At 36.9% G+C, this 16,680-nt stretch overlaps 1 protein-coding gene across 2 annotated transcripts in view; it reads right to left on the minus strand.

Moving 5' to 3' along the window:
* Positions 1-16,680, minus strand: part of fmnl2a (formin-like 2a) — a 103,345-nt gene that overhangs the window by 6,366 nt on the left and 80,299 nt on the right. For both annotated transcript variants that reach the window (XM_016243394.1, XM_016243396.1), the window contains exons 16-24: positions 6,005-6,129; positions 4,865-5,067; positions 3,905-4,139; positions 2,508-2,576; positions 2,347-2,427; positions 1,888-2,017; positions 1,210-1,373; positions 610-711; positions 360-458 (exon numbers count right to left, since the gene is read on the minus strand). In XM_016243394.1, the coding sequence (XP_016098880.1) occupies positions 360-458; positions 610-711; positions 1,210-1,373; positions 1,888-2,017; positions 2,347-2,427; positions 2,508-2,576; positions 3,905-4,139; positions 4,865-5,067; positions 6,005-6,129 (1,208 nt within the window). The remainder of the gene's footprint in view (positions 1-359; positions 459-609; positions 712-1,209; positions 1,374-1,887; positions 2,018-2,346; positions 2,428-2,507; positions 2,577-3,904; positions 4,140-4,864; positions 5,068-6,004; positions 6,130-16,680) is intronic.

Consider the following 16,680-nt stretch of genomic DNA (forward strand, 5'->3'; position numbering starts at 1 on the left):
TTTCAACCTTTCAACCTAAACCCACCCCTACCCCTAACCCTACCCCTCACAGAAAACTTTCTGCATTTTTACAATTTCAAAAAAAACTTTGTTTAGGCTACTCTACTTTTATACCAGTTTTACAAATGAGGACATCCCCAAATGGAGTTTTTTTTGGCGATTTTGTCAGGTTTTGCTCACACACACACCAAAGGGAGGTTTTTGGAGATTTTGTCAGGTTTAGCTCACTTTTGGGTACAAATTTGTCACCAAAATATGGTTAAGTAGGTACACACACACACACACACACACACACACACACACTCTCTCTCTCACTCACACACACACACACACACACACACACACACACTCCTTTGTACCTTCTGATCCTCTTGCGCCATCATAGCTTCTTGCTCAATCAGCTTCTCCATCATCATCTGCTCCTGTCTTTTCCTCTGTTCATTATCCTCCTCTGCTTGCTGCCAGAGAGAAAACACCCAGCAGTGAGGCATTTGGAAGCTGTGCAACATGAGTAATCAATGCTGTCAGGGTTCATACGACTGAAGAAAGTGAAGCAGACGATGCAATGCTGTGATTGGATGAAGCGAAGCAGGTGATTGGTGGCTTTACCCTGTATGCTTTCACAAAGCGCACAAACACTGGGAAAAACACGGATGGGGGTGTTGTTTTGGAGTTCTCTCCAAAGAATTTCACCACTTCATCAAAGGCATCCTGAGAGAATGAGATACGAAAAGACATAAACGCATTCAGAATCACGTGAAGTTTAATTTCTGACTCTTCAAATTTACATTTTTAATAACAATATGATACAGGTGTCATATGATACAGTTTCCCCTTTATATGAATCAAACAGTTTAATCTAAGTCTTCTGAAGAGACATAATTGCTTAATATGATGAACACGTTTAATTTAGGCTTTTATTCATATCTGTATATACATAGAGCTCATCAAATATGGTAAAGCAAAGCTCAAATTAACTTTAAGAAAGTTGTGGAAGTTTAGATTTTAGTAATTTTGCAGTTTATTTTCAATATATGCTCCATTTGAACTGGGGAGGAACTGCTGAGTTTTGAAATGTATATTATGTTTTTATGATTTTATGATATTATCAAATGGTAAAGGAAAGAAAGATTCCTCATGATGAGACCCTTTTAACTGAGAGGGAAACCGGTTTATTGAGCTGCGTTTTGGGTGATGTGTTCGCAGCACCTGAGCGATCTTGGCATCATCCTGAAGTTTTTTGAGTTTATTCTCATGTTGCTGTATGAAATCTCTGAGCAGTGTGTTGTGGCCGTGCATGCTGTACTCTCTCCTCGTCAGATCCATGCCTCTCTGAAGCTCCTTCACGTCTAACAAGACATTCTCCAGAGAGACTACAGAATACACAGACAGAAGCCATTTAGCTGAGATCTGTTCTGTCAAACTTTGACTTTTATTGTAAATATGTGACCCTGGAGCACAAAACCAGTCATATTTATACATCAGCTGAAAGATGAATACATAAGCTTTCTATTGATGTATGGTTTGTTAGGATCGGACAATATTTGGCCGAGATACAACTATTTGAAAATCTGGAATCTGAGGGTGCAAAAAAATCTAAATATTGAGAAAATCATCTTTAAAGTTGTCCAAATGAAGTTCTTAGCAATGCATATTACTAATCTAAAATTAAGTTTTGATATATTTACAGTAGGAAATTTACAAAATATCTTCATGGAACATGATTTTTACTTAATATCCTAATTACTTTTGGCATAAAAGAAAAATCTATAATTTTGACCCATACAGTGTATTGTTGGCTATTGCTACAAATATCCCCCAGCGACTTAACTGCTTTTGTGCTCCAGGGTCACATATAATCAAACTGACGGATGACATGTTTCATACCTGCTGCAGCTTTCTCCACATAGTTCATCTCATTATAGAAGAGCGACACCTGCTGGTATTTATCCTTCACTATGTTTGCGATATAGTGCAGAAGAGTGATCTTGCGGTCTGTTGATTTAGTGTCTAATAACTGGAACAAGAAAACATGCAAACCCTCAACTGCATGAGTTATTAAATCACAAATGAAGGACATGTGTGTCATTTTACTTCAGAAGAAGAATGCAACAAGATTAGATGAAATACTCCAGAGGTATTTGGTGCAACTTACTTTCATCAGCCATTTAAATCAATGTTATTATTAAAATCTATCATGGTGGTTTGCATGTCCTATGCATGCTATAAATAACAACAAGGATTGTAATAAATGGGGGTGTTTTTTCTTGTGCATTCCTAATTCATAAGGATTGACTTTAACAGCCAATATTTGAGTTTTAGTATGTAATGCTACGTAAAGTGTACCAGGTCTAAGCTCTGCAGTTTGAAGCCGTACACCGCTCCTCTTTTACTGCTGTTCATGTAGTTTCCCAGAGCCAAGATGATCTGAGAGAGAAACACACGCTCGATAAAGACACGCGTGCAGTCCAGAGAAAAATGAATCGGAGCAGAAGTGAAACACTTACTTCCAGAATCTTCTTGAGTTTTTGTGAGGACTTGATGGAGACAGATGCTGCGATAACGGCGTGAAGTTGCTGTTGAGACAAAAACAAAAGGCAATAACAGAAGCTGTGCAAAGGTCCAGCTGACCATTATATTTGTCTTCATTAAAACTAGCTACTTTTAAAGCTAGCTTAAAAAATTGAGTAGCATTTAACATTACATGAAAAATACTCTATTCATCTTAGTTAATGTTAATCTCAGCACTTATAAATTATTACTAATACATAATAAAAAAATAAATAAAAAGTAGTTTCTGAGCTAACATGACCTTAACAAAATACAGTTGTCACGTTATCAAAAATGAATATGTACTGTAACAAATGTCTCGTTGCTAGTTAATACATTAAAAATTGTAAAGTGTTGCCAAAAATTGTGACACATCCAAAGTGATGTCATATGCACCAATTCAACTGTATGCTACAAGCAAACATTTTTTAACTCATTTCATTTGTAACTTTTTTTTCACATATTGTAGTGTTATTACAAGAAACATCACTGAACATAGTAGTATTTAAGTATTTATCTTTCATTTGTGAGTAATATAAGATCATATGTAACTACAAACCTGAAACTAGCTACATCTAGAGCTTAAATAAATCATACATTTTATTAAATAAATTTAGGTAAATTAAATAAGTTTAGATAATTAGATAAGCTTAAATAAAAGTGACCCTGGACCACAAAACCTTAAAAGTCTTAAGTGTCAATTTTTCTAAATGAAATAAATAAGCTTTCCATTGATGTATGGTTTGCTACAATAGGACATATTTGGCCGAGATACAACTATTTGAAAATCTGGAATCTGAGGGTGCAAAAAAATCAAAATATTGAGAAAATCATCTTTAAAGTTGTCCAAATGAAGTCCTTAGCAATGCATATTACTAATCAATAATTAAGTTTTGATATATTTACGGTAAGAAATGTACAACATATCTTCATGGAACATGATCTTTACTTAATATCCTAATGATTTTTGGCATAAAAGAAAAATCTATCATTTTGACCCATACAATGTATTGTTGGCTATTGCTACAAATATCCCCCAGCGACTTAACACTGCTTTTGTGCTGCAGGGTCACAAATTATTAAATTTTTCTTAAGATTATGGTCCTTTTACCTTATTTTATAACACATTTTGAGTTGTAAGCAAACATGGTTTTGCACTGTATTAATGGAAAGCATCATGTGAAGAAGGGTTATGAAAGAATTCAAGAGACAGTGAGAGGTAAAGAAACGGGTATTATGGAAAAATGAGGAGATCCTTGGGCATGTCTTAGTTATTTAAATTTGCCTGGAAGATTTGGAGCGAATACTAGAAAATCCTGCTTAATTCTTGAGCAAACGGGCTGTCAGCTCTTACGGGTGTGAGCATCTGAACACTTTCTGTGAAATTGCCCACGAACGCCATGATGGTCATCTTCTGCATGAGACGCTCGATCTTGCTGAAGTGGACCATGAAGCGATCCTCATCCGTCAGGTTCTCCAGAGGTTTGCGCTCCTTCTCGTACTGCCGGAAAACTTTCAGCTCCGCTTCCGTTGGAATGAACCTCATCAAACACTCCACGAAATCCACCGGCAACGTCCGCAGGTCAAGCCTTACACACACACACACACACACACACACACACACGCACACACACACACACACACACACACACACACGCACACACACACACACACACACACACACACACGCACGCACGCACATAGACAAACACACACATGCACGCACACAAACACACAGACAGACACGCACGCATGCACACACGCACGCACGTAAGCACACAGAGACACACACACACACACACACACACACACACACAGACAGACAGACGCACACACACATACACACACACATACACACACGCATGCACACACGCACGTACGTAAGCACACAGAGACACAGACACACACACAGACAGACAGACAGACACACACACACACACACACAGACAGACACACACACACACAGACAGACAGACGCACACACACATACACACACACATACACACACGCACGCACACACGCACGTACGAAAGCACACAGAGACACACACACACACACAGACAGACACACACACACACAGACAGACAGACGCATACACACACACACACACAGACAGAGATCAAAGCATTATCCTCATCAATCTGACGACCTTCTCTATGTTCACACAGCTGCAGTTTTCAGTCCCGTTTTGAACCAAATTTCATGGCTAATCATTAAAAAAGAAATTACAAATGAAGAAATATTTTAAACTCTTTCTAGGGATGTTGGTGATCTTTTCTGCTGTATATACTCTAGAATGTCGGCTGTGAATTACATTTGAATGGCTCTGCAGATCTCCTCTGATGCCTTGCCCACTTTTCTGAGCGTGATGGCCAGGTTTTTGGCTCTGTTGGAGTCCAGCAGCGAGACTTTAGTTGGTCCTTTCTGAGAGGTCTTCTGTTTGCTGGAGGTGATGTCTACGGCAGGCCCCTGTGCTTTCGTCTTAAACATCTCCTCAAACTCATCCACATTCAGATCCTGAAAAGACAAACCACAGTCACTATTCACCGTGAAACTCACTGATCTATAACATAACAGCCAGCCTGGAATCCTAGCAAATCAACATGGAGCTAAAGAACAAGCCAACAATTCAGTATATAAAGAAAAACAAACCGGATTTAATACAGTAAGGGCCAAATATACATATCTCCTCACATTGGGTCATTCAACACCCATGTAAATATCTGCACTATATACAAACATGTTTTGGGTCTGTAAGATTTTTTTAATGTTTTTGAATTATTCTGAGGCTGCATCTATTCCATCAAAAATGCAATAAAAAACAACAACAACAAGAAAAATGTGGTGGAAAATTATTATAATCTGTATTTAAATAAAATTATTTAAATAGCTTAAATGTCAATTTAATTTACCGAATTTTCAGCATCATTACTTCAGTCTTCAGTGTCACATGATCCTTAACAAATCATCTGAATATGCTGATTAGGTGCTCAATTAACATTTCTATTGACACCAATGTAGAAATGGTTGGACTGCTTAATATTTTGTGGAAACTGTGATACATTTTTTTTAGGATTCTTTGATGAATAGGAAGTTCAAAAGAACAGCATTTATTTAAAATGTATTTTGCAACAATGTCACTTTTGATAAATTGTCACTTTTGATACATTTTTGCATCAGAGTACACATTGTAATGCATCATAATTATATCCTCTGATGTAAAACATTATAAGAATAACCGATTCAGAGTTAATCCTGTAAAGAGTATCATAAATTACAGCATATAAAACAGAACTGGGAGTTGAACATGATCATGTATTATACAGCAACATATTACGCATGAATTATGAAATGAATGCACTTTAATGCATCATATACTGTGTATCACAAAAACAAATGTTTTGACCAAGTCTCCAAACTTGTTTCAGTGTTTTCAAAACCGTGTCTGTCTCACCTCCAGTATTCTTTCGTCATCGATCTCGTTGAACACAGTGCCGTTGATCTGATTGGGCTTCAGCGCCACCCAGTTAAACACCGGCATGCGGAACTTAGTCTTGATGGGCTTCTTGATCTTCACAGCTACACACATGACAGAAAGCACACGTCAACGACCTCATGCCAGTCACACAAACACAAGACATGCAGTCTGAGTGACGAACAGCAGGAACAGATCTGAACGTGTCCGGTGCACATTTGTGAGGGAACGTGAAACCTTTGATACTGTCAGCCATATTGGATTTTTGCCGATATCCGATAATTTAGCCGATGCCGATATATAATTTTTTTTAACAAGAACTTATTTTTTAGAATTAAATAAACTATAATAAAGTTATTTTATAACAACAGTATAATGCAGTGGTAACCATAACATTTTATTTTATGATTTAACATTTGTAAATGGTCTAAAGCAAAAGACTTGTAAAAATTCTGAAAATCATTTAGAGCTCATAATTTGTTTTAAAATATAACATATTACACATTAATGATTATAAAGCGGAGAGTTCCGGTCCTTGATTCTGATTGGCTGAGCCGCGTTCGACGCTGTTGTAAATTACTCTACAAACACACACCTTTATTTACTTCTGTGTGTTGCTCGGCAGCCACAACTGTTTCTGAGGAGCTACATTGTTTGGTGGAAGAATACTGTTTTTATGAATATCATTACACTTTATTTGCTCTGTTTTATTTTGTGAAACCTTATGGAATAACTGTTTTATAAAAGCAATAAGCCCCGTGAAGCCGTGGTTTGTGCTTCGCGTCGTGCCTAGCAACGCCCCTTAGCTGTTATAAATTCACTGTAAACCACGGCTTCACGGGGTTTATTGCTTTAATCAATCAGTATATATCAAATTATTTAATTTAAGTGTCATGTTTGTGATTTTTTTAAAATGTAAGCTATAGCTTCTGACCTTTAAATCAAAACATACTCATGATTTTATGGCATCAATTACTGCTTTATTTAATCAGAAACACAGTCTAAATATTATTTGTGTATTTTGCTAAGACCTCTATTAGAAGCAGGCCAACAGCGCCCCCTACGGAATTAAATCTCCTTACTGAGCGGGCTTTAGGACCCGAGGGAGGCCGAGATGATTTGAGAGATGCCAGATCTTCTAATCATGATAACTGATCTCTGGCTAATTTGGTTCTTCAAACGAATTTGCGGATTTGAGTAAAATATCTGGAATAAGTCGTCAACAATCAAATCCAGCTAACTGAGTTAGCGACGTACGAAGACGGACCCCTGATCAATGTGATTTTGTTGACAGGATATTCTGATCCTAAATCACACCTGAGCCACTTCTATGATAATGAGAGACTGCAGAATTACAGACTCCTAGAGAAAAGCTAAAGCACACATGGGATCTCACCAATGTCTTAATCGTGTTTTCCTTGAGAGCATTGAAATCAAACAAAGACTAGCTGAGATGGACACTCTTCTCAGACGCTTCTCCTGAGAAAAAGACATCTCACGTGTCTCCTCTAGAGTTTCAAATAAGATCTGTCTCAAACTGTGCTCAGAATAGATACTTCCATGATCTGAGCTTTTCACATTACAGTTTTTTTTCAACTGCTTACACACATTTTCAAAACTTTGCCTCTTTTTTTCAAAGCTTCACACACAAATCCAAGAACTGCACACACAAAATGCACAATGCCTCACATCTCTTGCAAAATGAAACACTGCATTCAAAACATCACAAACACATCTCAAAAGCAAACATTTGCAAACACCTTTGCCATAATATTAATTCCTGTTAGATTTTTGTGTGTCACATAGAGAATTGTGTGTTGTGTTTTGCAAAAAGTGTTTTATGAAATTGAAAACTGAGTCAAAGGCTGAGGAACCAGCGTATGGTTTTGCAGATTTGGTGTGTGCTTCTGGTGTTTGAGTGTCAGGTTTCAGAAACTGTGTGACAAGTAAAGATTTAGTGTGCAAGTAGTTGAAAAAAAAACTATTTATGAATGCATATTCTTATGTTTTATTTGTGTTTATTTTGATTTATATAAATACTAGGAGAAGGGTTAGAGAAAATATATGAAACGTGACTGAAAACTTAATTGAAAACTATGAAAGAGCGTGTCTGAGCAATATTGCCCTGTGTGTTTAGGCAATGAGACAGACGCTCATGGCTGTTCTCGGGTTTACACTATGAGGATGTGACTCAAACAGCGTCTCAATATGAGAATGAGTCAAATGTTGGGTTTCCTTCATTCATGCAGGTTCACACGTCACAAAAATAATCCAGTTAATGACTGAATCTGATTCTCTCACACACACACACACACACACACACACACACACACACAACAAATACAAATTGCAAAATGCTTGATTAAGGCTGATCAAAATCCAACAATACTGATCTCTGATCAAAGGCTACGAAGAGACTGAGAGTGGTTTCCAGTTGAGCTGAGGGTTATGGGTAATATGATGGTGTGATATCAGGCCATGCAGAAAGTGTGGCCAGAAAAACGAGAATAAACTCTCTCTCAGTGTGTGTAAAACATTCCTGAATTTACGCAACTATGGTCTTATCTGACGATCAGTTGCCCGTAACGGCACGGCACACTGTTTCAACATGCAAACACAACACAAGCAAACACTTACACAGCGGGCATGGCTTTTTTTGTCTTACTGCCTTATGATGTACATTCATTTATATAAAGGGACAATAAAAATGTTAAATGTGGTCATTTGACAAGTAATTGCATAAATGGCTAAGAAAAGTGAAGTTAGTTTTGAGGAAATCTTATTTTTTGGAAAATGCCTCTTGCTTTCATGTTTTATTATCAATGCAATGACATTCTGGCATTTGTAAGACTGACTTAAAGTCAGAAACATTCTACAGAAGTGTGTGAATACAGAAGTGAATGCTGTCCATCCTTCATTCTTTTGTGTTACTGTGACAGTAACAAGCTTTAGTCCTCAAGTGGGGCGACAGAATCACCTTTAACTGCTATTAATCAGGTACATTACTATAAATGAACATTTAACTAACTAGCTGGCTCAGCAAGATTCTCTTCAGACAGAATGTATCTGTATAAAATAAATTAAAAGTCAGATAAAACTCTTGTAAACAACTCTTTATAAAACTTTATAAGACTGATGCTTTTAGGGTTGACCAGTTTGGGGGAAATTTTTTTTTTTGAATTGTGAGTATTATTTAATAAAAAATATTAAGCAAAAATACTGTAACTATATTGTACTGTAAAAATATATATATATATTTAATAAAAATATGAATGGTATACTACAACTGTAAAATTACAATACTAATATTTACATCTTAATTCATTTTTAAAATGTTAAACTATCAAGTAGGGCTGCACAATTAATCAAATTTCTAATCGCGATTACAATTATGGATGCCACAATTACGTAATCGCTCAAAGCGGCAAGTCCACTTATGTTATTCTGCACGCTTAAGATATGTTTCTTTCTACATATTATCTTAAAGGTTTTTCCCATTATTTTAGTATAACATTATAGTACCATTCATATTTTTACTTTTTTTATAATTTAAAGAAGAAACCAATCCGATGTGTATTTGACATTTGAGGCTTAATACTATAGAAAAGCACTAAAGGTTTTTCAGTTAGTGTTTTCATCTTATTTTCATATAAAAATGCGGCATGCAGTTGTATCAAACAATGGTATAAACATCAATCAATGTAAATTGTGATGATCGTAATTAATAATCACAATTACAATTTAAAGGGAATAATCGACAATTATGATTTTTGTCATAATCGTGCAGCCCTACTATCAAGCTTTTATTTTGGCTGTGATAATTGTACTAAGCCATTTCACATTTTTTATTATTTCAGTATACAGTATTGTGCAGCCCTTCAGAGTACTGATGCAACTGTAGAAGAACACATTTTACTCTACAACAGTGATGCTAGGAATACAGTATGTATTTGTGCAACACGTTCTCACTCCCAACTCGTCACATATTGACGCTTTGCTTTTTGATGCTCAAAGTACCCCTTTAGCATCACTTTTTGACGTGCAGGGTCCTCCATTGTTTTCAGTTGTTTGTCTTAATTTAACAGTTTGCATGCATTTGTAAAAAATATTAATAATTTTATATAAATGTATACTTTCATCGGAGCACCTACCCTAAACCTACCCACCTCTGAACAATATAAAACACGTAACAGGCAAAAATAAGTGCAGTCACAGGTATTTATTGCAAAAACTGACACCAAGGGTTTCTTATTTAAAGCAACGGAGGACCCTGCATGTCGAAAAATGACGCTAAAGGGGTCCTGACCAAGCGTCAGTATGTGACGAGTGTGGAGTTAGAACGTGTTGGTTTGTGTCGTGTTATAAGTTGTGTTCTAGGTGAAACTGCGCTTGAACTGTGTTTGTGTTTACCGGAGTTCTGCAGTTCTTAATGGCAACTTAATGACAAATAGATCTGTAGATGTGGAGTTGATGTGAATTGTAGTTGTGTTTTCCATGAGGTTGCGGTTCATGGCTTGAGCTCTGGAAAAAGGGATTCTGTCCACTGTGGAGTGTAGAAATAAGAGCTTACATCTCATGGAGCATGTGGTCTCATAGGTTGGCATTACAGTCCTGTTATTTGCTGAACTCTGTAAGCGAGGTCTAAAGAATGTTCCTCTCTGGTTTTTAAACGGTAAGGAAAAGTTCTGCAAAACAGCGTGCAATTCCATGCTTAGTTTCAAGAGGAACAACCAGCAATGCAGCTTCATAGTCATTGTCAGATCAAGATTACAGAGGAACTGAGTGTGTTTTCTTAGAGACTAAAATACCATGACCACACACACATAAGCCTGAGCACACACGACATGACACGGCAAACCTACAGTACAGTTTGATGGGTCCCTCTATGGAGGAGAACAGGTAGAGCAAACATAAGCAAAGAGAAAGACGTGGTTAAAGAGCAAACAAAACACAACCTCTGATTTCAAAGATCTGATTGGCCTTTTCCTACAGTGTGCAATACTGAACCCTGAATACAGATTGTTTCATAAGGAATGATAAAGATCAATTTGAGGGAGAAGTTACTTACCAACAAACTGTGGAGTAAAACACAGCTTTTTATAATAAGCGAAGGCTTGAATAAAAAAGCTGTTCAAATTTACTGTATACTCTGCACTATGTACGTACACTATCATTTGGGGTCAGTAAGACATTTTTTTCTAAAATAAATGAGTGTTTTATTCAGCAAGGATGCATTGTCGCATCTCGCACGTGGAAGATTCAACGAATCGCCTGACTGGTGATACTGAGAGGATGGCGAAACTTGTGGACGAACTCTGGAATAAAGCTGAGGATTTAGAAAATCGCAGCAGGCGGAATAACATCAAAATAATCGGCCTTAAAGAGGGGAAAGGAGCAGGATGCAAAATGAACGAGTATGTCCAAAAGATCCTGTCAGAGGGGCTCGGGCTGACGGGGTCGGAGTTCGAGATTGAGCGGAGTCATCGCAGCTTCGGGCCAAAGCCTAATGATGATCAACGTCCCCGGGTCGTGCTGGTGAAATTTCTACGTTATACTGCGAGGGAGAAAGTCCTGGCAGCAGTGAAAAAGAGTAGGGGATTTGAATGGGAGGAATGCAGGCTTTCCATCTTCGAGGATATGTCGAGAGAGAGAGCAATGATGAGGAAAAAATTCTCCGCAGCGAAGAAGTTACTCTGGGACCGTGAAGTTCGACATACCCTGGTTCATCCAGCCACTCTGACGTTTACTTGGAAGGGAAAAAAGCAGAGTTTTACTGACCACATGGAAGCGGAAATATATATAAAGGAGCATATCCAACTACAAGGAGGTGACAAATAAATTGCTGTGACTGGAAATATGTAAGTCGAAGTATTATAATACTGTGATGAACACTGGGGGATTTCTTTTCTTAGTTGGGCTTTTTTTAGCGGGGCGCCTATAGGAACCTTTTTGCAGCATGTTCTCTTCTGATTGACAATGTATGGATAATTGAACTCACCTGGAGGACATTTAAGGAGGAGAACAGGTGAGAGGAAGGTCTTCGGCTGAGTGAACGTGACGGGCTTTTCGCGCTCAGGGGAAAATGGGGACGCTTTGTGTTGCTCGAGACCATTAGGGTTTGTTCAGCAACGAAGATAGCTAGATAGATTGAATTTGTGTAGTTAGATAATGCTGGGGAGGGTTTAGGAGCGTTGACCATATGTTCCAAGAGCATTTCAAAGAGACTGTATTGCGCAAAGAGGACTCATCAGTATTACAGATATTGTGATTACTAAGGAGAAGTGTGCTGTGTACCAAAGACTAATTACTACCAGTGACGTTGTGCTTAATTGCCGTAACTGCGGGGACAAGAATAAAGCGAAGAAGAGTGCGTGCTTTCTTTGAAGATATTGATCCGGCACGGCTGATTCCTTTCCCTAGACCCCGGGGTGGGGTCTTGTGTCCTGGAAACGGGGAAGTGTTTTACATTTTAAGTCTCTTCACGTGTTGTGTGTATGTGTGAGTGTGTATGTTAGTTGTGAGTTTTAAAGCTTATATATGAACATGATTACTCCGTCTCCGTGTACGGGACTGGGGAGGCGCTGATCTTTTCACCTGTTAAACTGACTGTTTGATCACGATTTCTAGTGTGCCGTGCGGGGCTGGGAATAACCACTAGAGTGCAATGTTGAAGTTTCACTTGTGTAGCGCCGTTTGTCCTAGTGTGGGTGTACGGAGTGGAATGTTCGTTGAACTTATTCAAATGTCTCTTTACATAACGGTTATATTTTTCTATGTACAATTGTCAAATAAAGTGATACTTTTCTATAAAATCCTGGTGTTGTGATGTACCCTCTGGCCTCCATTAATTTGATTGAACCTCTTTAAGTTAAAATAGAGGTTTATTACAATACGTTGTTGAAATGGTGGCTCGGGAAAAGCTTTGGGGTCTGTCTTCCCTTAAGGGCAGTGTTTTGAGTTTAGTTGTTTCTCCCTTATTTGTTTTATTTTCTGTATGTTTTTCAAGGTTTCATTGTTCACAAAAATGTTGGAAGTTAAATAATTGGTATTCTATTAGAAATGACTGTGGGTATAATACCAGTTTATATGTTAAAGGTTTATTTATTTATTTTTGGAACTTAACAAGCAAGTTGCATCGGAGCACAACAGGTGCACAGTTTTACACCGTGTGTGATGGATAGACAATGTATAAATATCATATCTTGGAATATAAATGGCTGTGGGTCACCTGTTAAAAGAAAAAAAATACTTGCATATCTTAAGGTCAGAAAAACTGACATTGCCTTTTTACAAGAAACACATTTTAAAGATGAAAAGGAAACTTTGAAACTTTGACGTGACTGGGTCGAACATGTGTTTCATAATTCTGTGTCAAGCAAGAGAAGTGGAGTAGCCATACTAGTGAGGAAGAAAATACATTTTGTATTGATGAATCAACACAAAGACAAGGAAGGTCGTATACTCCGAATAGAAGCAAAACTCAACGATGTTAAAGTAGTGTTTTGTAATGTATATGCACCAAATAAGGAGGAGCCTGAATTCTTTCATGAGGTAAACAAAATATTAGCCAACCTCGAGGGACATGTTATACTTGGAGGTGACTTTAATCAAACTATGGATGGCGTCCTGGACAGAAGTCAAAACAATATCAGATCAATCCCCAGAGATAGGGCTGCTATTCACACTCTTAAAGATGACAATGGATTAACAGATATTTGGAGAAGGCTATTACATTTTATGTGGATGAATCACTCTAATCTAGATCCCATTGCTGCAATATCGCTTGATAATAGGCCTTCGATAGGGTGGAGTGGGGGTTTCTTTTTGAGGCTTTAGGAAAATTTGGCTTTGGTTCAGGTTTTGTGAAGTGGGTTAAAATTCTTTACTCCAATCCTAAAGCAGCTGTAGTAACTAATGGACTAACATCATCCTTTTTTAATCTATCTAGGTCTACCCGCCAAGGCTGCCCTCTTAGTCCACTACTTTTTACATTAGTTTTGGAACCGCTTGCTTCAATGATTAGAGAGGAACCAAGAATTAAAGGTGTATTTGCAGGGGAAAGAGAACATAAGTTACTGTTATATGCCGATGACATATTGCTAGTAGTTAAAGACCCTGCAGGCTCCTTACCAGTACTCCTTAATATGATTGAATCCTATTCTAAATTTTCAGGATATAAAATCAACTGGCATAAGTCAGAGGCTATGCCAGTATCAGCAGTGTGTTTTTCTTCCTCAGTCAGTGCATTTAAGTTTAAATGGATAAATAAAGGGATTAGATATTTAGGTATCCACCTAAGCCCTAATTTAGAGAATATATTGAATTTGAATATGGTACCTTTGTTGCAGAAAATACAAACAAAATTAGATAGTTGGAAGAAAATTATGTTCACTTTGTGGGGAAAGATTAATATAATAAAGATGACGATAGCACCACAGTGTAATTAGATATCTGGGATAGTCCCTGTTACTATGCCTCACCAGATATATATAAGCGATATAATGCTATGATTAAGAATTTTTTGTGGGAAGGTAAAAGACCCAGGATTGGCGTTAATAAATTATGTTTGCCTAGAGATAGGGGAGGTTTAGCATTACCGAATAGCATTTGAAGTGTCTAAGCTCACTAGACACTGGGAGGAAGAAGAGTTAGATTTAGATTGGGTATTAATAGAACGACAACTTACTTATCCTTTTCGGCCAATAGAGACTTTTTCACAAAACTCAGAGGGGAACTTACAGCATCATATGACCAACCCAATATTGCTTCATTCTAAAGAGGTTTGGAAAATCGTCCACAGAAAATTTAAGATTTCTCACAGGTGTCAGCATTACTCATCAGTATGGAATAATCCTTATGTTAAGGTAGGGAAAAAGCCCCAGTTTTGGGGACAATGGTTTAGAAATGGAATATGTACTCTAAAGGATTTATTTAATGATGATAAGCTTTTATCTTATACTAATTTAAAAGAACAATTTCATTTAGAAGGCCGGGATCACTTCTGGAAATATTTACAGATTAGAAACTGCTTGGTGGCAAAGGTTTCTATGGGACAAGAAAAGAATGTTTTAGAAAAACTACCAAGACCCCTTCAAAAATCATCTACATTTTATCAACTCAGTTTAAAGATTGGTGATAAGAACTGTGAAAATTTGAGATTGATTTGGCAAAGAGACATTAATAGTGACATAGATAAGGACACTTGGAACAGAATTTTGTCCAACAGTGGAAGGTACAAAAGGAAGCAAGAGGTAAATTTATCCAGAATAAGGTATTACATAGATATTATTATACACCAGTGCGACTTTTTAGAATGGGTTGTCTGATTGATAATAAATGCTGGAAATGTAAACAAGAAACTGGCACATACATTCATGCTCTCTGGCAATGTTCAAAGATTCAATCTTTTTGGGAAATTGTGTTGAAATATCTTGGAAGATGTTTGGGATTTAACCTTCCATTTTCATAAAGGATTTGTCTTTTAGGAGATAAATCGGAGATTCCTCAGATTAAAAATAACGAGTTTTTTTTTTGTAATCACGGCAGTACGACTGATACTTAGATTTTGGAAAGATATTCAATGTCCTTCACTTAAAATGTGGATTGAATCTATGATAGAGAATGTATCATATGAAAAAATGTTAGCTAAAGTGAATGGAAATCACATGGATGTTGACTTGTGGGAGAATTTTATTCAGATTGTTACTTCAGGCATGGATCTAGTATCAGTCATCCTTTGAAGTGTGACTTGATTACCCTGTTGTGCATTTAAGTGTCATTTCTATAATTATTATTATTATTATTTACGATAATTACTTTTGTTTGTTTTGTTTTGTATACAGTGTATTTATTTATTTATTATTTACAAAAAAAAAATTGTACTGGTATGTTTTGTTATGTATAAAGAAAGCCAATAAAAACTTCATTTTCAAAAATATATAAAAATGTTATTTAACATTTTCAGAGTTTTTTTTTTACATTAATACTATTTTTTACTGTATTTTTATTAAATAGATACAGCCTTGGTGAGCATTAGAGACTTAATGAATATTATGAAATTATTTCAAAGGTAGTGTAAATCTTGCAAGATTTGAGAATTTGCATAGAAGTTTCCAAATGTTTTTATGTGCACGTTTCTGTAATATTCTAGTGTCTGCAGAGAGCCTCCATCTATTTCTAACACTAATTATTACTTCTTGTCTAATGGACATCCATGTTTGCTCCATTCAAATCAATACAAAACTTTACGCAAACTGTACAAAGATGAAATCAGATTAAGAAAATTACCATTTATTTTTCATCTGATGTTTTTTTTTTTATTTTTTATCTGATATACTGTACAGTCAAAGAGATTATGACTCGCGCTTCGGCAGAACAGAAGTGATTCACTTGAGCTTGTTCAGACATTAAACCTTTTACAGGAAGCCTAACAAACTGCTTGAGCTGTGAGGATTGTTATCAGCGATCAGTGAGAGGAGACAGTGTGACAGCGGCTCCAGAGACCCGCAGCCGTTCTCAACTGATGCCTGAACTTTAAACACAAACTAATGTATACTTCAGGCTTCTTAAGAAGCTTGCGGCATATCTGGGTCTAAATCAGTGGGATTCTCCTCCTCTCATGTCACTGTTTTGGTATACTGTATCATAGTTTGTGC

Source organism: Sinocyclocheilus grahami, unplaced genomic scaffold, assembly GCF_001515645.1.
Source record: "Sinocyclocheilus grahami isolate Dianchi unplaced genomic scaffold, SAMN03320097.WGS_v1.1 scaffold690.1, whole genome shotgun sequence".
Taxonomy (NCBI): Eukaryota; Metazoa; Chordata; class Actinopteri; order Cypriniformes; family Cyprinidae; genus Sinocyclocheilus; species Sinocyclocheilus grahami.